The 25,450-nt window shown below is 47.4% G+C and overlaps 2 protein-coding genes across 3 annotated transcripts; one reads left to right on the top strand and one right to left on the bottom strand.

The window, feature by feature from the left end:
• Nucleotides 1-582: 582 nt before the first annotated feature.
• Mesd (mesoderm development LRP chaperone) lies at nt 583-16,576 on the bottom strand. Of its 2 annotated transcripts, none has more exons than XM_060367475.1 (3): nt 16,472-16,576; nt 3,652-3,884; nt 583-1,934 (listed from the first exon to the last, which is right to left on the bottom strand). In XM_060367475.1, exons 1-3 carry the CDS (start codon nt 16,574-16,576, stop codon nt 1,676-1,678), a joined length of 597 nt encoding a protein of 198 aa, XP_060223458.1. In that variant the 3' UTR covers nt 583-1,675. The 2 variants fall into 2 exon arrangements, with proteins under 2 accessions (XP_060223458.1, XP_021502938.1); XM_021647263.2 differs by lacking the exon at nt 16,472-16,576 and adding an exon at nt 8,826-9,062.
• A 600-nt stretch (nt 16,577-17,176) lies between these two features.
• Nucleotides 17,177-19,004, top strand: Tlnrd1 (talin rod domain containing 1). Its single transcript, XM_021647279.2, has one exon. The coding sequence runs from the start codon at nt 17,325-17,327 to the stop codon at nt 18,411-18,413; it is 1,089 nt and encodes a 362-aa protein (XP_021502954.1). The 5' UTR covers nt 17,177-17,324; the 3' UTR covers nt 18,414-19,004.
• The last annotated feature ends 6,446 nt before the right edge of the window (nt 19,005-25,450 follow it).

Raw genomic sequence — 25,450 nt, 5'->3', positions numbered from 1 at the left:
AGGTAAAGATTCTGCCTACTCAGTCTTCTGCATTCCATTTCTTCCAGTCTCCCCATGATTACCATTTCACACTGCAGGTCATTTGTCATTCCTTCCATGTCTGCACTGTTGTAGGCACCCAGCAGTACCAAGCACATCACAGATGATGCATGAATTTTGGTGAAGTGGCTGCACACCACAAAGAAAGCCATGACAGTCCTGTGTCAACAACATGAGGTCTTCAGAAGGAAACATCACCTGTGAAACAAGAGTATGACTAGAGACATGACAATAGCCAATCAACTGCCCCATGTAAAAACGGAAAAACCCAAGATGGGGCTTGTTTCAGATTTGCTGAGCCCACAGATAGCACTAGGATGGATGGCCTGTCCCAGCCTCTCCTGGATTGGCAGCATCTTCAAACAGCAGGACAGCAGCAAAGCATCTTCCTAGGGTCACAATGCATGAGGACCAAGAAAAGCCTCTTTCTGAAGAGGCTCAGCAGGCTGCATCCAGAACACCCTGAGCTAGGGAGGGAGAGGGTGTGGCTCACTCAGAGAAATAAGAATGGGAACCAAAGTGAAGACAGAATGTAGACATCACTGGAAGCCTGTGAATGAACTTTATTTTTGAAAAACCAATGATCAACAGTAACTCCACTGGAACAAAGTACCGGCAGCAGGGCAGGGCATTCTTCACACGGCGACATTCTAACAGTGACACTTTCTGGCCATCTATGTGTACATGTACTATTTGAATTTCTTAAAATTGCAACTGAGGTTTTAAAGAATGTAAGCTCTTAAAAATGGCGTCCTCGTAGAATTGCTCTTTTAGATAGGCTTCAAACTATGAACAGCAAAAACCAGTTGTGAACGGTAGCACACCATCAGAGTACCACACAAACGCAAAGATTAGGCACTTTATCAAAGAAATCCATTTAGAAATACTGCAGATGAGGTCCGCTGCTATAGAACATTCTGTTGGTCCCTCTCTCTTCACCAACTTCATAGTTGTCGGGCTATGAAGAACATGAGCCCAAAACTGAAACACCCCTTTTCCTCACACGAGGCAGAACAGCACCCCCTCTCCAACCACAGGAGACTGGCAGACAGAGGACCCCCTGAACTGATGAGGGCTGAGGCCGTCTGAATGACTGCTTAGGATTTCTGGATGGCACTCTGGCCAATCTGCACGCCCTGCATGAGTTTGCTGTCCAGATCCTGGGGTGCAGAGCTGGCCCACACTGCTCATACAGCACATTTGTCATCAACGGCTCAACAGTCAATGTCTTCCTCAGTCAAGCCACAGGTTCCCAAGGTTTGTTTGACCTAAGCTTGTGACACACAGACACAGAAGGCCACTGGACCACAGCAGGTGTGGTGACGAGGGAGGGAGTGGTACTCCAGGGGTGTCAAGGACTCATCGGATGTAAGAGGTATAAACATCTATCGAGTTTCCATGTCAGGTGATGACAGAGTAGGCATGACTTGCCAGTGTCCACTACCAATCACAAAGCCTGCCTTCCCATGTGAAGCCTTTCATACAGTAACTGTGATACTGATCAGAGGGTCACACACAGACCCTTTCTAGAAGACATGAGAATGTAGTCCGGTATGCAGCTTCCTGCATCCACCTGTCCCATCGGCCTGTAAGGGGCTGTCTGGTCTTTCCTGCCCGATGGGAAGCTTGCCACCAGCTAGAGGTCTTCTCTTCTGCTCCCAGCTCGATTGTCTTCCTTGGAAGCCCGTGGTTTGGGCTCTCCCTCCTTCTTCTTTTTACCCTTCTCTGGCTTTGTTTTGTTTTTCTCCTTGCTTCCTCCTCCTTTTCCAGGGTACACCTGTCCCTCTAGAGTGACATCAGCACACCTGTCTTGACTGATCAAAAAGTCCTTGATCTCCCAGGCATAGCTCCCATCCCGGAGCATGAAGATAGCACGGTCTGATCCCACAATAAACCTGGATGGAGAAGTCATCAGTTAGTAATGCAAGTAAGGTTCCAGGGCTAAGAGAAAGTTGCGGCACCTAGCCACATTTGAATTCCACACAAACACAGAATATCACACTATTTTGCCTTGGGCCAAGTGGTGGTATGCTGAGCTCTAAACAAGCATACTGCTTGGTCAAGAGAGAAGCAGATGATGATTCTGAGGGATAAATGATGCTCCTGTGAAGAGACTGAAAAAGAAAAACTACTCAGGGAGCTGCCAAGGGCCATAGGTATGATATGCTAGGGAGGGAACAAATACCCATTTTTCTCTTTAATATTCTGAAATGTCACTTCTATGTTTAATGATTTTTTGTTTGTTTGCTTTCTTCATAAATGGTCTCATGTATCATGTAGCCCAGGATGACTTCTTCTTTTTTTTTTTTTTTGAGACAGGGTTTCTCTGTGTAGCCTTGGCTGTTCCGCCTGCCTCTGCCTCCTGAGTGCTGGGATTAAAGGGTGAGCCACCATGCCCACAGAGGATGATCTTACACTTCAGATCCTCCTGACTTCACCTCCCAAGTGCTGACATTACAGGCAGATGCCATTCACTGTGCCAACCATTTTTTTATGTTCTCAAGTCTCCAATTAGTTTTGTTTGACAAAAGGCCTTTTCTGAAAAAGCTAAAAGCCACTGGCTTAGAACAGGTCCTACAAGGCTCCTCAAGGGCCCACGAAGACACCTAGCAGGCAGACCGGAATCCTAACCACCAAGATTAGAAATAAGCGGCCCGGCTTGTCCCAACTCAGCAGTGTCCAGGAAGCAAAACGGAGCAGCACGGGTCTGGGTGGCACATGAAAGCATGACCAGAAAGCACGATGCTTCCGTTCCTGCACACACCACACCTGCTTCCATCAGACAGCAGTCATCACCAAGATGTCTGAAAGTTGCAGAAAGCATTATGTTGGACTGTGCACTCTTAGAAATTCCTTCTGTTTTTCCTTATCACTTCCTCAATTAAGACATCTGAAGACTTGGAACTTCAGAGAACTATTGTTAAGGGGAAAAAGCAGGCTCTAAAAAAAGGCAACTCATGGCTGGTGGGTAGAGAGGTGAGCATTGAAAGGATGAATACAGAAGGGGTGAAGAGTGGTGAATATGATCAAAAATATACTGGATGAAATCTATAAAAAGTAGACTGCATTTTAAGACCATACAGTCTTTAAAAACAGGCTTCTTCACCTTAGTTATTTATTATCACCTGTTACAGCCACGTGTCAACACAGCTACCCATGACCTGTGGCCTGTAACTCATTTATCTTTCCAAGAGGCTAAGCAATACAACTTTTTATTCTAATGAAGCAAAAGTTAGAGACAAAAATAAGCCAAATTTTTAAGATTCAATGAGATATTAAAACAAAGTTTCTGATTTTTGACCAATAACTAACTAAGCCAGTGTTTAAATAAATGCATTTAAAAGGACAGGAGAGGTTCAGGGCTCTTGGTGAACTTCCAAAAAGGACACCCTGCTTCAACCCCAGAAAAGTCCCCATCACACATCCAGGTGAGGTGGCACGAAGCTATAATCCCAGTACTAAGGAGGCAGAGGCAAGAGGATCTTTTTGTGTGAGGAGTGAGGCCAGCGGGACTACATGGCCAAAGCTACATAGTAAAACACTATCTTAAAAAAACAAATGTAAGCCCTCCAAATCCTAAAAACAGTGACCTAGAATAGCCTGGGTCTTTACCTCTGAACATCATAGTTGGCGTTGAAGAGGCTGCCCTGCCACAGGCTGGTGATTTCCTCCGTCTCCTTCTCGGTGGGGCTCCCTGACACAGTGACAAACATCATTAGCGTCTTCCCCTTCTTTGTCATTTTCAAGATACTCTCGGGCTTGCCTGGGTCTAGCTTTGAGAAGTCAACGGGTGCAGAGGGTCTCTTGTGCTCTGGAAGGTCTCCTTCTTCTATGTCATCATCTTTCTGCCAGGAGAGAGGGAGCATTAACCCTTTCATCAGAGACATTCTCTCTACTCGCACAGGCACTGCTCAGGATGCTCACCACCAAACTACTACTACACAAACAAAAAGCCTGAGGATATCCCCTTGCCACTGCTCAGGGTTCCTGTGTCAGATAGGTTTCTATGATGTTTTTACTCTCAATCTACCCAATGTGGTAGATTATAAAAACAGCCACATTCTGGTATGGTTACGGATGCTACCTAGCAATGAAAGTCAAACACACATACAAAAAACCTCAAATACAGGCATAATGGAGGAGGTCTATAATCCCAGTGACTCACTAGACCAAGGAGAGAGACGGAGAATTCAAGGTCAATAAGCAACTTAGCATGACCTTGCCTATAAAATAAATGTCTGGGGATTTGGCTTTGCGGTAGAGTATGGCCAGGCCTGTGTAAGGCCTTGCAGCCCATCTCTAACAACACTAAGACAATTTTCTGTTTTTAAGTAACAGATGACAGGTATAGAAGTAAGACACACTATGCAATCCCATTTATTTAAAGTAATAAGAACAGGCAAAACTAACATGGGGTGACAGAAAATAGAACACGATTGCCTCTGGGAGGATACGAGAAAGCACAGAAAAGAACCTTCTGGTGTGCTGGTCTGCAATCCCAGCAACCCACTCAGTTCTGTATTCCAGGAAGGTGTACTTACACTATTCAACACTCATTGCGGGCTCAGTGGCAGGGTGGGTTTCTAGCAAGCCCATCCTGGGTTCCATCCAGGAGCAAAGCACATACCTTGTGCTGCATACTTAAATCCCACAATTCTCTACACACAAATGTTCAATCCCAGATGGCAGGCCTATTCTAGGCAGTGGCGTGACATGTGACCTAGGATTCTAAAAGCACCTGTGAGTTCTAGGAAGGAGCATAGGTATATAGATATGCTGAGAGTGACTACAGCAGATTCCTCACTTGGAGAAATATGCAAACATGGATTTACCTTGTGGGAGCAAACTGGATTTACAGGCACAGATTGATTTGACAGGTAGTTAGATGAGTGAATGGATAAAAATATTAAAATGTAGGTCCCTTGAAGAAAGGCCTAATCATTACATGGAAACCAAAAGCAAAGCCTTAAATATCTTTCTGCATCAGAAAGAATTGCTCAACACAACACATCACAATGACACGGACACCAACCTAAAGCAGTTCAAGTGCCAAATCTGGAATAATACGAACATCAAAAATAATAGTAAGAGTTAAAACTCCCCAAGTAAAGTCCATACTGACATAAAGAAATGAAAGAGAAAAGAGAGTGCATTATTAATGGTAGAATATTAGTAAATAGCTGAAAATAATAGAACAACTAATAAAATAATGAATAGAAAGAATGTACACAACAGCTAGGCAAATAAAAATCCCCAAAGGGGCTGGTGAGTTAGCTCAGTGAACAAAGGTGCTTGCCTTGGCACACATGATGACCTGAGTTCAATCCCCAGGACTCACCGGGTGGAAGGAAAGAACCGACCACCCACACCTAACTTGTTCTCTGACCTTCACATGCATGCTGGGGCTTTCTTACACAAAATGTTAGTGTCAATTTAAAAGCTGGACATGGCCTCTCAGGCCTCTAATGCCAGCACTGAGGTTGGAGGGGGAAACGGCTGGAGGCTGCTGTTCACCCACCCAGCTTCAGGTTCGTTGGGAGAGGCCACCCTATGGAAATAAGGTGGAGAACAACAGAGTAGGAGATATGCCAGACAGTTGTACATCACACCCAGGTGCATGCAGTCTTAGCCCCACAGCTGTCTGCAGACAGCTAAGCTGAACTCTTTTCTTCTTTCAGGGGCCTTGGTAAAAGCTACCATGAATAACTAGAATATCCCATTTGAACACATTTTATCTCCAACAGCTTAAGTTCTCTACTCAATGAATTAGAGGAGCCTCACCGAATATCCACAATTTACATATACACTAGAAGACCTAACGCTGAAGTTAAATACATATTTCTTGCTTTAAATCCCTCTGGTCTCCACAAAAAAAAAAAAAAAGAAAACACATCTGAATTTCCTGGGCCGTTGGGCCTCAGCATTCAGTTGTAACACAGGGTCCTCCCCTCCATGCACGGAGGCAGGGCCCTCAGGAAACAGTTATGCTATCAGGATGGAGTCGGGACACACATTGCAGGATTTCATCCATTGCAGAAGAACCATCTCCTCTCAGAGGAAAACCAGGGCTGCTGGGAACAGAGCTCACATCTGTAGTGTCTACATGCAGCTCAAGCTGCATGGAGGCTGGCAAAGTGAGGTAGGTATTCTCTGGTCTGGGTCTACAGAGACAGAAGAGAGTCACACACTTCCCGATGGATAAAGCTGAGCAGTAAATGTGGGTCTCAAGATCACATTGCTCACTCCTGCATCATTCCTGCAAGCTTTAGGCTTCACGATTAACTTCCTCATTATAGTCCACCTGCACAGTGCTCTCTGCTATGTGGAGCAGTACAGCCACGCGGTCAAAGAATAGGCTCTCAAGTCAAAGGACAGAATTCTAAACTGCTGTGGCCGGCCCTGGGCAAATTGCTTCTAGATGCCTGAAGGTCAGCGTTCAGGAAGCTAAGCCTCCTTATCAGCCCAGAGAGAGGATTAAAGAAGATACTATGTAGCAGACTTCAGACCCTCCCGTTTACCAATCCTTCACTTCCCAGAGTGGCTATCATATTTCATCCTAACCTTGGCATTCTATCCAAAACACCGCAACAGCTCTGTTTAGGGCATATTCTGAACTTGCTCAAAAGTATAGCTAGAAAGATGGTACATAGAGAAATGCTTAATAACTATCAGAACAACTTTTAAAGTCCATTTATACTCATTACAGCTATTAAAATTATGTTTTCATGAGGACAAACTAGAAACAGGGTTAGAGGTAAGTAAGTATGGATATCTAGTGCTATAATATCTGGATAAGACAACTTTCATCCATCAGATCCACCTATTTACTTCTAAATACAGTGCAAACCCTATGGTATGTGAGACCTCATGGCCTGATTCCCAGCCACCTTCATACATTATTACCTGGCTTCAGACAGAGACTGCTTCCCTAGCCTAGATTAATTAGCTCAGACACTGATTGTGAGTTGTATTCTTCCGAGTCCTCCCTGTTTCCTCTGTTGATAGCTGTGACAGCAGTCTGGGATGAACAGCAACACTTCCATTTTGCATATACGGAAAGGAAAGCACAAGCGATCTGTACCAGACCAAAGTCACAAGTCTAAGTGAATTTGTCTCTGCTGACATAAAAAAAGAATGCATTACCAACAGTAGACTATCAACCAATACATAGAAAAAATACATACAACAAAGAGACAACAATCCCCAGAAGGGTTGATGGGTTGGCTCAGGGGATAAAGGTGCTTGCCTTGCGCACATGATGACCTGAGTTCAATCCCCATGATCCACCCGGTGGGAAAAAAGAACTGATCACCCACACCCGACTTGTTCTCCGACCTTCACAAGCATGCTGCGGCTCACACACAGGCACAGAGATCTCTACCAGACCAAATTTATACATTTCCTGTACTAAATGCAGGGAATACTAATCTGCTTATCTCTGCTATCCAGACCTGCACCCAGGTCTCTCTTAGACTTCTCACATACTCTAGCCTGTGTAAAATGCAACCTCTTCCCTGCAGCCTTCTGATGTTCCCACACAACAACACTTTTTTTTTTTATACGATTCATCCTCCTTTGTTTCTGTGTACTATGGTTATTTCCTATCCACTCATTCTGACAGATGCTTTGCTCATTTCTGCAACCTCCTCTTCCGCAGTGTCTGAGCACTTTCCACATGGCTAGGCTTCCCACAAGACAAGGTTCTCACTTTGGCAGATTAAAAGGCACTGTTTATTAGTACCAAAAAAAAAGACAGTCTGAAACTGAGGAGAATGGGGGACTCAGTCATACATACCCACTCAAATCTACTCTAATTTTTCTTTTCTTTTGGAGGGGACAGGGTCTCACTGTGAAGCCCAAACGAGTTTTAAATCCAGCAGGTGGTATTTTAAACCTATGTCCAAAAGTCTCTATCACCTTCCAACAATACAGAGTTAGCCACAAGTTAAAACACTGGCAATGGAAACAAACTTTGAAAGTTCTCTTGCAGAAAGAGACAACCTGCCCAAAGTTACACGGTGAGTACCGTTGTGCGATTCCTGTCCATCAGCTGTACAAATCAAATAGGACAGTACAAATCACTTTCGGAAGTTGGGGGAGAGGCTGCAAAGTGCTTTGGTCAGGAACTGCCGCCCCCTCGGCACCTTACTCACACTCCTTGTGACTGCACACCCAGAGCATTCAAATAAGAGATCAGAACAAGCCTTTCACAAAGCAAGTCCACTACTCTCTTGAATGAAAAACCAGAATTCCACGAAACGCCCTACCAGTAAAATAAATCCGCCCCAAGCAGGAACATACACCAAAAAAGGTCGGAAACACTCTATATTTGGAAGGATCTCTACAAAAGGCAAAAAACGTTCTTTAGAGACCACCTTCTCTACCCATTCACTCCGGAATAGGAAAGGGGAGGAGAGAGGGAACGAACGCTCTTCAGAAACGCTCTCTCCCTGTTTGCCGGCTCACTGACCCCTAAGATCAATGTAGAGACCACCGGGATACAGCAGGGAAAGTAGGACTTGACTGGTGTGAGGCCAAGTCCTGAATGGAGTGGCCGAGGAGCCATGGCAATGGTGGACACTGGGCCAGAGGCCTGAACCGTGGTGGAACGAAAGGAGACACGAGCGGTCAGCGGGTACTTGAGACAAGACAACAAGGACCCTGAGCATAGGACAGGGAGAGGGACCAGGGAACAAGAGTCAGAAGGTCACGAGACCGAAGAGGTAAGGGCCAGAGAGAAGGGATCTGCATGGAGGGATGCCGAGGAGTGTGCGGGCGACACGGACCTCCCACTGCTCCAGAAGTCGCGCCATGTCGGCATCATTGTAATCGCGGATGTCCTTCTTCTTTTTCGGTAGAGGCGGGGTGGCCTCGCCGGGCGAGCTGGCCGCAGAGGCCCCGGGAGAAGGGGGCAACAGAAGGTCCGAGGCACACAGAAACAGGAGGACCGCGCGCAGCCAGCTGGAGGCCGCCATGTCAGCCGCCCGGCGTAACGACCGCCCGCACACTGGGCCTGCGCAGCAGCGCGCCCGCCCCCGCCCCGCCCCCGGCCTTCCGACCCCGCCCCTGGCACGTTCTGCGCAGAGCTACGCCCCAGCGCTCGTCCGCCACCCTCGCGGACGCCCGTCTCAGTAGCTCCGCCTCCCTGGCGTCCGTAGCTCAGCGCGTCCCGGCTCGACCCGTTTCCTCCTCCTCCAGAAGCCACGCTCCTCCTCCTTGGCTCCGCCCCACATTTGCCTCTCCTTGGGGCTCTCAACTTTAGGCTCCTCCCCATCGATCGCCTCATCGCCTGACTCCGCCCCTAAAGTTTCGCTCCGCCCTAGGGCTCCCGGACCTCACCTGGCTGGGCACCAAGGGTTCCTCCTTGACTCCGCCCCCTCACCAGGCTCCGCCCCACGGCTCCTCCCCTGGGCGGGCCAAGCGGTCTGCCCTAGCTGGGTCCTACAGGACTGTGTTTTTTTTTTTTTTTTTGATGTTGGGGGTTCTGTTGGAAATCAGCCTTTGTGTCTCTCGTTCATTAGCCAGGTCTGAAAGTTTCCTTAGGGCTTGCAGAAACTGCCAAACAACGTCCTCGAAGTCTCAGCATTTTGGAAGATATGTAAACCGACGACCCTAAGGAGGCCCTTTTCAGGGTGTGGACCTTGCTCCCTAGTAATTTCCCACAGGAGAACCACCAACTAAAAAGCTAAGGGCAGCCAGGGCAGCTTTTCTCAAAGGCTGTAAATATAGGGTCTATTGCTGTTCTGCTCCACAGAAGATTTTACCCACCCCATCTTCCAATATAACTGTCAACTAAACCCCAAAAAATTAAATCATTTAATTGATAACCATTTTTATTGTTTAAAATAGTTCTAGTTTATTTCCATTTACTATGGCTCTAATCTATAAGACACAAATCACTAGTTTTGTTTTCTGTTTTTCAAGATTTTGACTGCTAAACTTTTCAGAAATAAAAGGAAAATATTTGGTGTCAGGGATTCTTTAAAGATTCATAAGCTTCAAGTGGGAGATCTGATTTCTTTAAAACTTCAAATTATGTATAAGACACGAAACTTGGTGTAACTGGAAAATATTCAGACAATGTAGTTTACGAATTGATGGCGTCACATAACAGATTCATTTCCAGGTTTACAGATGTGCAAGTATCTCAGTAATTTTTTTCAATGTTTATATCAGCGTATTGTATTAATCACTAAGCATACTGCAGTCCTTGAGTGCTTGTCTCTTTACTATCGTACAGTTTTTGTTGTTACTGTTTTGATTTGGGTTTTGTTGTTGTTTCATTACGGTTTCTTAGTGTAGCCGAGGCTGTCCCCAATCACATCTATCACTCTGCCTCGGCCTCCCTGAGGGCAGGGATTAAAGGCGTGCGCCACCACGCCCGGCAGGTTTTTGCAGTTTTTTTTCCAGACGGGGTTTCCTGGGCTGACTGGAACTCACTGTGTAGACCAGACTGGCTTTGAACTCAGACGTGTGCTTGATCTGAGTGCTGGGATTAGAGACAGGTGACACTACACGTGGTGTATAACAGAGTGTTCGCTATTACGCCAGTGTTCCGTTCTGTTTCTCCACTCACGGTCTATAACTACTGACCTTTGCCCCCTTTCTCCACGGTTTGGATGGATATGATTTTAGGTTTCCTATAGTACAAATCTTTACAAAATGTTTAAACAAAAGTCTTTCATAGGAATGATACTTCTTTCACAGAAGTAGGTGGAAATTAGGGTATCCTGGGGCATCCAGCCTTCTTTCTCATATGACCCCAACACACCTGTCTAAAGAGTTTACACCCTCAAGGTCATCAAAAGTTCCAGGATGGCTATTGGTGCTCCAGCCATCAGATGACACTCCAATCAAAGGAAATGGGAAAGAAGCCTTTCAATGGGATCCACGGCTCTTGAGCATCCTATTTGGGAAACGTGCGGGGCTCTTTTGTTCTCATTGGCTGGAGCCTCCTCTCCCAGAGAGGCTAGGGAGTTATCATGCAGCTGAATTTGCTACCTTGCTACCATCCCAAGTAAAATTAGGCTTGTTAGGAAGGGAAAAACATAAACTAGAGGTTAAGAAAGGAGCAGATTAGCGACGTGTGCCTTATTGTCCTTTGCTCTGAAGTCAAACGAAGCGTGCGTTTATTCCCACTGTAATAGTAGTGGCCAGTTTTTTCCATAGTCATGCATGGATATGTAAAAACACAAGACATTCTCTGTTGACACTGCAGAAACAACTCATACGGAAAAAAAGGAAGGGATTTTTTCTTTTTTTTTTTTTTTCTTTTCTGAAATCATAGGGGAAATGTCATGAGCCTTCTCCCAGGGGCACATTGCTCCACCCAGTGGCTTGGAGCTCTGTCCTGGCACAGTCATGCTAAAAAACATGCACAGCTGTGGCAGATCATGTGCTCTGCAGGGCGGGGTCACCCTGGTCATTCATTCTGCCAACTGCCAAGGTAAGGTTTTTTTTTTTTTTAAAAAAAAAAAAAAAGCTAGTTTTCTTGGCCCTTGTTATCTAGTTACAGAGAATAAAAGGTTTTCTTTTCCTTTAAGTGTTGTACCGCGATTGTTAAAACAAGTCAGAAATTCCAGAGCTACTATCATCTGAGAAGAAACATGTCTGGCTCCTACTTCATCGATGTGAAAACATCTGGAGCAACTACATTTTCAACACTTTGAAACTTCAGAAAGGGTATTTTGGTGCTTTGGAACTTGCTTTAGTTCAACCCTGAAGTACCTTATTTACCAATGATTTACTATTAGGCAGGTGAGATACAGACAGGAAGGTGAAGTCCTTGGTATCGTATAGGAGGTAAGTCATCTACAGGTAATTCTACAGATCCCAGGAGGTCAGGGGCTAAAGAGATCATGCCATGGTTAAGTGTCGGTACTTTCTTTCTTTTTTTCTTCCCCCCCCTCCTCCTCTGTGTGTGAGTGTGTGTGTGAGAGATTCATGTGAAGGCCAGAGGTTAATATCTACAGTACTCCCTTCGTCGATTCCTTCCAAATACATTGAAGCAAGGTCTTTTCTTTAAACCTGGAGCGTGCCTTTTCTGCTAGTCTGTTTTTACAGATTCCCTCTTTGTCTCCTTGAGGGCTGGCCCACCCAGCTTTTATGTAGGTCCCAGGAATCTGAACTCTGGTCCTCATGCTTGCTCAGCAAGTGCTTCACCCACTGAGCCATCTCCCCAGCGCCAGCCCCTGCATTTGTCATGGTTTTGGAATCAACTGTGGTTAAATAGCTGGTATAGCCACGGGATAAAAATCTGGACCCAGGAACACAGGACATGTTCTTTCCTGATGTCTTTCTTCTACCACAGCACCAGCGAGGCTTAGGGCATAGTAACACTAGGAGCCACACAGAAAGCAGGCTGCAAAGTCTGGAGCCAGGAGAACTCACATGGCCCTGGAATCCAAACCAGGTCTGAGGCAGAGCAATATAGAGTTGGAGGAGGGGCCAGAGGTGTGTTCATGGCTAAATGAAGGGCCAGGCTCTCTGTGAAATACCCTACCTCCAGTGCACATTGGGTTTAATGAGAGTATGAGCTTGGGCTTATGCTGGTCTACATACTCCAAAGCAAAACGGGTAGAGCAACACCTTCTAGTCCTACATGAAACCTTATATGAATAACATACAAAACATCTGAGAAACTGGATGACATAGTCACCAGTGAGGCTTTGGACCTGGTGGGTAGGTCACTGGTGCCAAACACTAACCCTTTAACCATCAAATTGTGGGAAGGCCTGACAAATGCATGCCATCAACACCGGCTGATGACTATGCAAGGCATCAGATACCGGGGAGCGTAGATACAAGCTCTATTCTTCACAGGTTGACAGAGTTGTGGAGGGAGGTAAAACAGCAGTCCCAAACAGCATGGCAATGGTCTCACCCAGGTTCTGTAGACAGCACAATAGAAATGAAGGGCAAACATGCCCAAGTGTGTCTAAAGATCCAGGGCTCTGTGTAAGGCAGCAATAGCCCTACTTAACCTATAGGTACCAATGACGAGTTATCCTTGCCAGGAATGGTTAGTGTTAGCTGTCTGTGCTGGCTAAATCCTGGGATTCATCTTTTCTCTCAAAGCCTAGTAGACAAGGCTACAAAATTATTGGCCTATGCAAGCAACTTTACCAATATAGGATACCCTGGAAAACACTTGGAGGAAATCACCACTCTCCCAGATACTGGAAGCTGAATGCTAAAACATTCCTGCCAATGCTATCACTGGGCCTGTGCTCAGCTTCCTTGCCCACAGGAGAAGCAACAGGGATGATGAGAGTCTGTAGGTCAAAGTCTTGCCCAAGACAGGATCGTGATATGCCAGAGGGCTAGAGAATACACCAAATAGGGAGGGTGGCCTATTCCATGGTGATTCTGTACCCTAGCTACTAAGGGTCTCTGCTGCAGGAGCTGTGATTAAAAAAAGGGATAAGACCACACTCTTCAGCTGTAAACTGTTCTTCTTCAGGAGAGATGTTTCTTGTTGTTGATGTTTTTAGGCTAGGTCTCCCTTAGCCCAGGTTTGCTTTAAACTCTCTACATAGCTGCAGATGATCTTGAATTCTTGATCCTGCTGCCTCTACCTCCCTAGGGCCAGTGTGTGCCACCATGCCTGGCTGAGAGCAATACTCCAAGGAAAAGAATGAACCGAGATGGAGATGTCTGCAGATGTGCAAGAAAGATGACCCGAGATCGCTGCTCACATGTGAGCACAAATGTAAAACCAAGAAACACAGCATAAAGGGAAGATGTGGCCAAGGCTGGTCTTTACCAACCACTGGGTGGCACTGTATACCACAGACAGCTTGGTTGCTGGTCCACACATTCTGCAGTATACCATGAAACTTGGGTATAAATATCCAGAGTATGTACAGGTGAATATTATTTCCCCTAAAAAGGAAATTCTGACATATTATAGCACTGATGAACCTTAATGAAATCCGACAGGCACAAAAGAGTACTTCAAATAATCGAGTTCATGGACAAAGTTGGTGATGGCCACGACTAGGAAAGAATGAAAATGTGCTACTTCATGGGTAGAATGTCAGGGAAGATGAAACATTTCTGAAGCTGGATGGTGGCTGGGCACAGTCCCCCGCAGTTACAGCAAGTCAAGAAAGAGCAGGGCATTTTAGATTTGGTTTCCACTGCTTTGGCCTGCAAGTCATCTGTGCAGGCCAGTGTTTGAGCAATGAGTAAACAATGGCAAGAGGCAAATAAATAAATTAATAGATTAAATAAATAAATAAAAGGCAGGTGAAGGCAGAACCTGGAAAGATTAGTTTAGGAAGAGTGGTGCTATCTGAAAAATGAAGCCTTGGTGGCAAGCACCTTTGCCTGCCAAGCCACCTTGCTGGCGATTCCCTTAAATTTTTAGAACAAAGGAAACTATTCCTTAGTACTAACTGCTATTCCTGGGTTACCATGGAAAGAGTCTGATCTTCTTTTCCCCTGCAAAAAAATATGGCGTAGTCCTACAGAATCACTCGTTAGAGCCATGGGTTTTACTGGCTGCAGTTTGCAAAAAAAAAAAAGTTGGTTCACCTAGAATCTAGAGGATCTACAAGGACATTTTTTAGCTATGAGTAGGGTGACTATCCATCCAGGTTTTTATCTGTTGTCTCTCCTTAACTTATATTAATAACTTGTCTCATAGTTCACTCTATAAACTACTCGGGTTTGGACAATAAATCTGAAGATCATCCAACTTATAAATAACATTTACAACCGTCTGAGAAATGATGACGTGGAGGTCCTAGGAAGGGAAAGAAGAACAAACATTTCCATTGGCTGAGCACACCCAGCTGTCCTTGTGCTGGTCACCAGCAGTAGGCTTCGGGACCCGGACGGTAGAAAGCACATTGCTGGGAGGATGCCCAGGTGTTCCACGAGTTTCCTGCAGAGAAAGCCTGCGCAATGAAAGGGGGGGGGGGTAGCCGTGGCCAGTGGGGGTGGGGATCACCTCTTCTAGCCATCTGTTGTGATCAGGAGTTTAGGAAGTCATTTAGTCCTCCTGGACACAGGGCCCAATGGCACAAGTCTGCAATCCCAACTACTTGAGAAGCTGAAGGAGGAGGGTCAGAAGTTCAAAGCCAGCCTTCGAAATTTAATCAGACCCTGTTTCCAAAATTAATAAGTAAATGTCCAGCTGGGCTTGGTGGCCTGTGCCTTTAATCCCAGCACTCAGGGGGCAGAGGCATGTGGATGACTGTGAGATCCAGGCCAGCGTGGTCTTCAAAGTCCAAAACAGCCAGGGCTACATAGAAAAACCCTATCTCGAAAAAAAAAAAACAACAAAAAAGGTCAACTTAAATAAAAAGTACAGTAGTTCAAGGTCCTAGGTTTAATCCCCAGTCAGAGGGCGGGAAGCCATCTGGGCCACCCGTTTCCCAGCCTGTAACCCTGAGATAACAGTGTTTACCTCCAGAGACAGGCTCATTACTTAACAATGGCTGCTATTATTCCATTATATAGATGGAGCCGGGAAAGGGCAGACTGCAGATCAAGACGCACACTAATTCTAGCAAGCTGGAACCGAGGCACCAGACACTACCTGACTTGGAGAGAGAACTTGGCCAAGGTCACACAACTCCTGGCCGGCTGGGATAAGACCAACCCCAGGGAGGGTCTACCTCTGAGCCCCACTAGCTGCGGGGACTCGTGCGTGACCAGCGCTCCCTTTCTTTCACTGCTTCAGGGAAACCCACCCCTAGGAGAGGGTCGAAAACAACAAAGGGCGGGAGAGGGCTTGAGAAAGTCACCGAATCTCAAGAGATTACTAGAATGGGGGCGAGGGGAGAAAGGAACCAAACAAACGGGATAGTGAGCGACCTCCTTCCCAAGCGAACAAAACAGTTCACCTTTTACACTTGCTCCCTCGTCGGGGAGGAAGCACCGAGTCCCGGGGCAGGCTGAGAGCTTACGTAAGGCCACTCGAGTCTGCGCCCCGGTGTCCCCAGGGTGTGCGCAGCGCCTGGGCGCGGAGCGAGGGCGGGCCTCCCCCACCACACACGCTCCCCAGCCTCTCCGGATGCAGGGACCACCGGCCCCAGGGCCGCAGCGTCGGGGCTGGGCGCGGCGTCCTCCCACGGCCCCCAGCTTCCCGGGGGAGGAGCAGCGCATCGCGCAAGCATCCGGGATCGGCGGAGGGGGCGGGAGGAAGGGCGAGAGGAGGAAGCGGGATTTAAACGAAAGGCGGTGACGCCACACAAAAGATTCCTATAGGCTCCGGGGAGGTTACGGCCGAGGTGGCGGCGGCGAGCCGGGGGCGAGGTGGACGCGAGGAGGCGAAAGCCGCAGCCGGGCGCGGGCAGGCGGGTGTCCCTGGCCTGCGGTCCCCGCCCTTCCTTTCAGTTGCTCGGAGGTCGCTCGGAAGTTGCTGGTTGACAAACATGGCAGGAGTCGGGGCCCTGGTCGGCCGCCGCGTTGCCGCGCGCACCTTCTGAACCAGCCACCCCGGGGCGTCGGATGCGCGGGGCCGGCGGGCTCTGCTGGGAGACGGTGATGGAGTCGCCACGACAGCCGGTGGCCGGGCGCAGGCCATTCAGGCGGGGAGGGCGTGCCGCCTCGGCGCCCGGCCGCGCACTCTGAACCGCCAGGCGGGAAGGCGCGGCCGCCCAGCACCCTGCGTTGCAGCCTCCCGCCCGACTGACTCCGCGCGTCCGCCACAGAGCCAGCCACGCCCTCGGCCCTGCGGCCGCCCAGCGCCCCGAGAGCCGGGGCAGGAGATGCGGCCGCGCGCCCCTGGGCGTCAGCTCCGGCCGCCGTCGCCGGCCAGTGCCGCCCGGAGGGGTCGCCGCGCCTGAAGCCCACGTGCGCTGCTCAACCGGGTCGCCGCAGCGCAGCGGCTGACAGCAAAGCCTGCCGGGGCCGCCGCCCGCGCTCCTCCAGGAGCAGAGGATTTTGATTTCAAAGGAAGGAAGGAAGGAAGGACAACTCCCAGCCTCCCCGTCCCGCCCTCTCCGCTCCGGCGGCCCGGCCGGCCATGCCCAGGAAGGCGGCGACAGCCCGGCAGCGGGGACTTTTCTGGTAGGCTCGTGGTGAGGGGCGCGGACTGGGAGTCTGCCGTGCCCCGACTCACGGTCCCCGCGAGCGCGCGCGCACAGCGCCCCGAAGAGCTTGCCGCGGGCTTGGGCGCGACGCCCGGCCCCCGGCCGCCGCCACCCCGCTCTCTGTGCCCGCCGCGGTGGGTGGCATGATGGTGCGCGGAAGGCAGCGTGGCCCTGGCCAGCTGAGTCGCGGCGGCGGTGGTAGCGGGCTCCCCAGCGGCATGCCAGTGCCCCCTGGGCGCGATGGCTAGCGGCAACGCCGGGAAGCCCACTGGCGAGGCGGCTTCTCCGGCTCCTGGGAGCGCCGTCGGCGGGGCCAGCTCGCAGCCGCGGAAGAGGCTGGTGTCCATCTGTGACCACTGCAAGGGCAAGATGCAGCTGGTGGCCGACCTGCTGCTGCTGTCGAGCGAGGCGCGGCCGGTGCTTTTCGAAGGTCCCGCCTCCCCTGGCGCTGGAGCCGAGTCCTTCGAGCAGTGTCGGGACACCATCATCGCGCGCACCAAGGGGCTATCCATCCTCACCCACGACGTGCAGAGCCAGCTCAACATGGGCCGCTTTGGAGAGGCGGGGGACAGTCTTGTAGAACTGGGGGACCTGGTGGTGTCGCTGACCGAGTGCTCTGCACATGCGGCCTACCTGGCAGCGGTTGCCACCCCGGGCGCTCAACCTGCCCAGCCAGGCCTTGTGGACCGCTACCGTGTGACACGCTGCCGCCACGAGGTGGAGCAGGGCTGTGCTGTGCTGCGAGCCACCCCGCTGGCCGAAATGACCCCCCAGCTGCTGCTGGAGGTGTCGCAGGGCCTGTCTCGAAACCTCAAGTTCCTGACGGACGCGTGCGCCCTGGCCAGTGACAAGTCACGGGACCGTTTCTCGCGCGAGCAGTTCAAGCTGGGCGTCAAGTGCATGAGCACCAGTGCATCGGCGCTGTTGGCGTGCGTTCGAGAGGTGAAGGCGGCGCCTAGCGAGCTGGCCCGCAGCCGCTGCGCACTCTTCAGCGGGCCCTTGGTGCAGGCCGTGAGTGCTTTGGTGGGCTTTGCCACCGAGCCTCAGTTCCTGGGTCGAGCAGCGGCTGTGAGCGCCGAGGGCAAGGCGGTGCAGACCGCCATCCTGGGGGGCGCCATGAGCGTGGTGTCAGCCTGCGTGCTCTTGACCCAGTGCCTCAGGGATCTGGCGCAGCACCCGGATGGGGGCGCCAAGATGTCGGACCACAGGGAGAGGCTGAGGAACTCGGCCTGTGCCGTGTCTGAAGGCTGCACCCTGCTATCTCAGGCTCTAAGGGAAAGGTCTTCACCCAGGACTTTACCGCCAGTGAATTCCAATTCTGTGAATTAGCACCTTCCCGCCCTCATACCTGTTTTCCACCCCAGGCTAAAGGAAGACACTTACTCCTCCCCTTTACATTTATACCAAAGAAATCATAGGTGACCCCTCTCCCCGTGTTAAATGCTCAAAAGCAATTTTCCAGAAGGCAGGGCCAAGCACACAACTTTACACACAGGGCCCAGGTGTCTACCAGCCCACTGTAGGGACTCAGATATAGAAGATGGGGGGTCTGCTGGCCGCAGCGTTACCCTCCACACTCCAGTCCCTCAACTCAATTACTGATTGGGCAGGAAAGAGGTCATAGGTTCATTTCTTCTTTTTAATTAAAAGAAAGGTTACCTCAGTTTTCACTCCTTAGACATGGATGTAGCTACCTTTTTGTATGTCGTTATTTTTTTGTTGTTGTTGAATTTAGAGTATACATGGTGTGAAAAGAGTATGACTTTGCCCTGTGATTTGCAAGTGGGGGGAAAGCTATTGTGAGTGTGTGTTTTATTTTTTAATTTACACTATAGAGTGATTCCCCCCACCCCAATGTCAAGTTTTTACCCTGCATGTACTGGAGTATTTATTTCATCTATTAAATTGTTATGTTTCTCAGATGGCTTTTTGCAGTTACTGTACTTTCACTAACTGTGCATGCTGCCTGTCGTCTTTGGGAAGGAGCTGTGGGGAAAAGTGACTCCCCAGTGCCCAACCTTGCCCAGTTTTCCCTCAAGAATTACTCTTCCGAACACCCTAGAAAGACAAATGTATGTGATCTATTTTTAAGGACAGCGGCGTGTGATTGGATTGTGCAGGGCTTGGGGGTGGGATGCTAGTGGGGGTTTTGTCTTCCCTCTAGCTTTTCTGGAAAGTAATTTAGCTCTCTTTGTCCTCCACTCATCGCACTAGCATAATGAGCCATGGTTCAGGCTTACTGAAGTCTGATTTGTATTCGGCCTGTCATTTTCAGATTAAAGCACTTCCTAATACTGTGTGGGATGCAGCCCTGCCAGCTCACGGGATTTCTGCATGAGACTTAACAGCACTGTGTATCACTTGAGTCCATTTAGCATCTTTGGGGAGGCTAGGCCATACTCAGAAGTCTCTGTCTTTACGGATGAAGGATAGAAGGCTCTAGGCAGTTTGGTAGAGGAGGATGTCCCCTGGAGAGTGTTAAGAACTTTCTAGAGCATAATTGCCAGCAGAGGGCTTGTTTTTGTGACCTTGATTCAAGTTGTTGGTGGTGTATTGAGAGAATATTTTGTTGATTGAAAATTATGTCAAGGCAGTTTGGCTTTTCTGTAGCTATATAAAGGAATTGGGGATGGGCTTTATAAGGGAGTGTGCAGTTTGCTGAAGACACTGATGGATAGTTTCTTATTAAAAAGAACGACAAACTTATTTAGAGCCTGGAAGCCTGGAAAAGCCACATGCACAGAAACTACAGGCTTTAAGTGTGTCATTTACTATGGGGCAGGGGTCAGTTATTGTGCTTAAACCTTTACAGTGCCTACAGATATGAAGAGTTTCCACCATGAAATATTAGAGTGAAGAAAGTCATATTAACGACCTTGCTATGTGGCTGTATTTATTGCGAGAATATGCAACTTAACTTACAAAATGATCTTTTGTCACACTTCTTAAAAGCAATGTTTCTTAAAAGTAATAGGGTATTTTTTATATACAGTGGTCAGGGAAAAGCTGGCCATGGTGGCTCACACGTGTAATTCCAACAGTTAGGAGAGTGAGGTAGAAGCATTGCCATGAGCTTGCAGCCAACATGGTCTGCCTCAAACAAAAAGATAAGAACTGGTCAGAGGAGCAGTCATTTTTGTTGTTGTTTTGTTTTCTTCCCAGTCCTACAAGAGTTAAACTATTAAAGTAACCTTGAGTGTTTTCATTCTCCCTGTTCTCTTGTAAAGTTTAGTCTAAATCGGGTTCAGGGGGATTGAGGAGAGGGGTGTCAAAAAGTCCTGTGTGCGTGTGGAAATTATTTCTATTTATTGGATTTACCCAAATAATGATAAAATTTAAATTTTGTATGGTTCCTTTAGTCTGCAAATCACAGAGTAAACTCAAAAGAAGGACTAGAAACCTGTAATTTTGATAATTACGAAAAAAGAATTTAGTTTACTCTTGGACTCACTCCTTAAAGAAGAAAGAAAAAAAAAAAAGACTTGCCCTGTCTTCTTGCACAACATTAACTAGCTTATCTCCAAATTAAATTTGACACTGCTCTCTCTCGCAGACAAGTGACAGTTGCTCTCATTGCTTGTGTATACGTGAAGGTTTCGGTGTGTAAAGTTAAAGATCCTCGTCCCTAAGAAAAGTGACACTGAACTGCTTTTATCTCTTCTGCTTCTGAGGGTTGGAGTTTGTCCAACAGCAGGTGTCTTGAAATTATCTGTCTTTTCAGCAAGTTTTTAGAAGACAGAGCGAGGAGCACACAGCGCTGTCCTGTGTGGGTCTGCAGTGCCTGATTAGACAAGGGACTTTGGCACAGGTCTTTGGCATTCTAACTTTCTCCCAATGTACCAGCACTTCCGAACTTCTTTTTTAAATAGTCCCTGATTTTTTTTTTTTTTTTTTTTTCAAAAAAGAAGTACATCAACCTATTTCATAATAGGGTGTAATGAGGTCAGCAGAGTTACTGGTTCCAGGAATAAAATCAGAATGGCCTCGTTTCACTTTTCTTTCTTCTTTTTTTAAAGTATGCAAATTAAACTTCAGAATTATTAACTTCCAGTCCATCCCTGGGTTCTGACTTTCCAGGTCAAGGTTTGTTAACTCAGGCTTAATGTAGACCGTCCTTTCTGATCAAGAGATGTCAAGAACCTTCTTAGGAATGCTAAGGAGAAGAAGGAAAAACAGCTAAATTCCGTGAACAAAAGCCATTCTCTATGACAGTTAACCCAGGGAAATGGGACAAAACAGGCTTTCAAGCATTACCAGAAAAAAAAAAAATCACAAGACAAGAAGCCTTTCTCTAGCAGTTTAAATTTTGGCCTTTCTTATTCATCCCGAGTTCTTGGTAAGAATGCGAAATTGTGTGTGTGTGTGCGTGTGTGTGTGTTTGTTCTGTCTGGATCTCTCAGCCCCTATGATCTTTATAATTCTGGAAACATCAGTAAATGGCTGAATAGTGGTTATTTTTCACTTTCCTTTTAAAGTTGGTATGGGGATCTGAAATATTTGGCAGTTTGAGACAGCTAATTTTAACAGGAACACCTGTTTTTCTGAATGAATGCAACTGGTGAACAGGCAGAATGACAGGGGTTGGACAGAGGACCTCGAAAGTTATCAACCAAGTGTTGCACAGAGACGGAGAAGAAATCCACAGACTTAGCACCTCCGCCTGGGGCTACTTCCTGCCTTGACCTTTGGCTCTAGTAACTAAAAGTTCTTAGGGAGAGCTGGGTTTTAAGGAGGAAACAGACACTTGTGCTCTGGGCAGATCCTCTCAAAGTATTACTTTGTGTAACTAATTGGTCCATTTTGCTTAAGCAAAGTTTCTGTGAGTGATCTGTTTCCCCCACGATGATAAAAGGCGCAAAAACTAGTCTAGATACAACAAGGAAAAACGGCTATTAACATGGGCATCTGTGATTGGGGTCAATTTAACAGAGCGGTGAACCCATTAAGGTCAGAGGCTATAATGCCTGGCATGTATGTATTTTGGTTTTGGAATAAAAACTAATAAAATGCCTGCAATAAGTTTACACAAGCAAGTAGTGAAGTAGTTCCTGGTAGTGGAAGTTATGATGGTCACTAGGGTACAGCTAGTACCCTAGTGAGGGGTACATGCTATAGACCCAGAACTGCTGTATGGTCCAAACATTAAACTATCCTGGATGCCACCTCAGCTTTGTTCAATAGAAGCTGGTCTGTATTGTATTCAGCTCTCCAGGTAACTGATTCATGCCCAGGTTGGAGACTCCTTGCCGTATGGAGTGTGTAAGTTTCTTTTTTATTATTTGTTTTTCATCTTCAAATCCAGAATACATCACTTGTGTATCAGAGGGCACCATCATTTCTATGAGCTCTTCCTTTGCTCTGGGGTCCTTTTCTCTTGGGGTATTGTGAGGTTACACTTAGGTCTTTGTATATGGTAGACAAGTGGTCTGCCACTGAGTTATATCCTTGGGCTCTAGAACTTTTCTTTAGATTGATGTTTGAGGATATGTGTGTATCATGTTTGTTTTGTGTGCCTATGATTGTGTGTGTGTGTGTGTGTGTGTGTGTGTGTGTGTGTATGGTGTACACATACCACAGCTTGCATGTGGAGATCAGAAGACAAGGATGAGAATTAGATCATCAGAGTTGTGTAGCAAGTGATTTTACCTTTGGAGCCATCTCTTGGGCTTGAGAACTGTGTGTGTGTCTGTGTGTGTACACATACATGCATGTGTGTGAGCGTCTAAAGTAGAGTTCTCTTCCCTCTCTCCACTCTTCGGAAATAAACTGAGGCAATACAACAGTAAACTAGCAAAGTGGCTTTACGTTGTTACCTATCATCTCTTGTCCTGGAAATAGCAAGGGGAATTAAAAAGGAAAAAAAATCAACCCATGAGATTGTTGACCACCCAAGAAAAAACACTTCACTTCACTTCTGAGTTGTTGTTGTGTTTTTGTTTTTGTTTTTTTACTGTATATGAGTGTTTGCATGTATGTATGTGCACCACATGTGTGCCAAGTGCCTAAGGAGGTCAGAAGAGGGCATCAGGTCCCCTGGAACTGGAATTATGGGTGGTTATGAGTCACTGTGTGGATGCTGGGAACCAAACCTGGGTCCCTGTCTCCTGTGAGAGGAACACGTGCTCTTAACTGCTGAGCCTTCTATCTAGTCCTGGCTACTGAGTTTATAAAACAACTTTTTAATTTTAGTTATTATTATTTATAATTTATTCATTTTGTATCCCTGCTGTAGCCCCCTCCCTCATCTCCTCCTAGTCCCACCCTCCCTCCTTCTTCCTCCCCTATCCCTCTCCCCTAGTCCACTGATAGGGGAGGTCCTCCTCCCCTTCTATCTGACCCTAGCCTATCGGGTCCTGTCAGGACTGCCTGGATCCTCTTCCTCTGTGGGCTGGCTAGGTCTCCCCAACAGGGAGAAGTGATCAGGGAAGTAGGCAACCTAGTTCATGTCAGAGACTGTCTCTTCTTCCCTTACTGGGGAACTCACATGGAGACTGAACTGTCCATGGGCTGTATCTGGGCAGGGGTCTATGTCATATCCATGCATGTTCTTTGGTTGATATATCAGTCTCTGTAGTGCCCCCTAGGCCTAGCTTTTTTGGCTTTGTTGTATCCTTTGTAAAACATCTTATACTCACAGTAACTTCTGTGCAGACCTATTCCAAAGTGTACTTTAGGATATTTGTACTGTACTGTATGATATCCTCAGGAGATAGAGGCTCTTTAAGGGTGATTAGCCTCAAGAGGTAGAGATGCCTTTAAAAAAATATCACTATTTATGGGACAGTGGTGGGAGTGGGGACTGGGACCTGAAGCCAACACTCACATCTTCCATTACTCAGAGGGTACACAGGATTTCAGCCATACCCAGCCCTGCCTGGTGAGAACTGCTCTTTGGCAACTTATCCAGGGGGCCTCGGTTACATTAACCCTGAGGCAGTTCTGTGGTAGGATGAGGTAGCCATGACTGAGTCCTGGCTGATGCTAACTGTGGGAACTGAAACATTTGTTACCCTCATTTCAGCCTCTTTATTTTACAGACCACTTTCACTCATAACATGTACTCGGGCCCTTAGAACACTCTGGGGAGGGAGGAATTATTCACTGTATCTCTTCCAAACATTCATGCCTCCATTTTCCTATTGTAAAAATCAAAGCAAATGTTTACAGTGTACTCCGTGGAGCAGAAGGCCTTGTAATGTCTCCATCAGAGTAGCCCCATCCACTTCATGGGAGTCATGTCACTGAATGTTAGGTTCACGTTGGTTTTCTTTGACACTCTTGCCTTAACTTTGAGTGCTTTGACACAAGTGCATTGATGCTGTGTTCTCCATCCTCTCAGAAATGTCCTGTGTAGCTTCAGACCCCCAATCCAGGTTCTCTACCACATTGCATGTCTTAAAAACTTCTAAACCACCACCTGGACATGTGGGGCTTCAGAGAAGACTTAGATATTAAATATGACTTTTATCATAATTTAAAATGAATCTAGTTTCTGGTTTGAAACTATGACTTAGAGTTGGATTTATAAGATTTATTTTTTGTGTGTTCGTGTGTGTTTGATGTGTATGTGTACACACATGTCACAGAAAGTATGTGAAGTGCATACACATGTCATAGAAGGTATGTGAAAGTCACAAGACAACCTTGAAGATTCAGTTCCCTCCCTCCACCTTTATATGGGATTTGGGCATTGAACTCAGGTCCCCAGGCTTGCTCAGCTTTGTCTGCCAAGGCTCTTGCTGACTCCATTTTAAACGTGTAGCACACATGTATCCAGATTCTGCTAAAGCAAGGATAGAGGGGACTTTGTCTAATCCTGTTCTAGAGGAAGGGTAATATATTTGGGATGTGTCTAACTTGAGCATGTCAGACAGACTGCTCAGACTCCCCAAACTGCTGCAGGTGAAGCACAGATCACTTCAGAATTTGTTCAGAATAGCCCAAGTTCTTAACAATTAATTCATTAATTTCGCAGGACTCTTGGTGTGCTAGGCAAGTGCTCTATCACTGAGCTGCACCCCAAGCCTGCCTAAATTTTGAATGGTATTTAAGAAAATACTGACCAAGCAAAAAAGTCATTTCACCAGTTACCTTGGCTGTCCTGTCAATCCGCTTTCAGGAGGTCTGAGTTGATGGCAATCCTCCGGAAGCTAGAGAGCCACTGAGGAAACCCAGGGTAGCTTTGCTGACATACACCCTTTTTCTTTCACTTTTTCTTTTTTGGGTGATCATCAGATTCCTGTTGTAAAATCGACTGGCAAAGAACCAGTTGTGGCAAGTGCCTATAATCCTAGTACACGGGAGATGGAGGCAGGAAGGCTCAGTGCTATCCTGGCTACATGAGACCCTATGTCAAACAAAAACAA

The sequence above is a fragment of the Meriones unguiculatus genome, chromosome 14 (assembly GCF_030254825.1).
Source record: "Meriones unguiculatus strain TT.TT164.6M chromosome 14, Bangor_MerUng_6.1, whole genome shotgun sequence".
Classification (NCBI taxonomy): Eukaryota; Metazoa; Chordata; class Mammalia; order Rodentia; family Muridae; genus Meriones; species Meriones unguiculatus.
The sequence above is the reverse complement of the archived record's forward strand: the minus strand, read 5'-3'. Positions and strand labels throughout refer to the sequence as shown.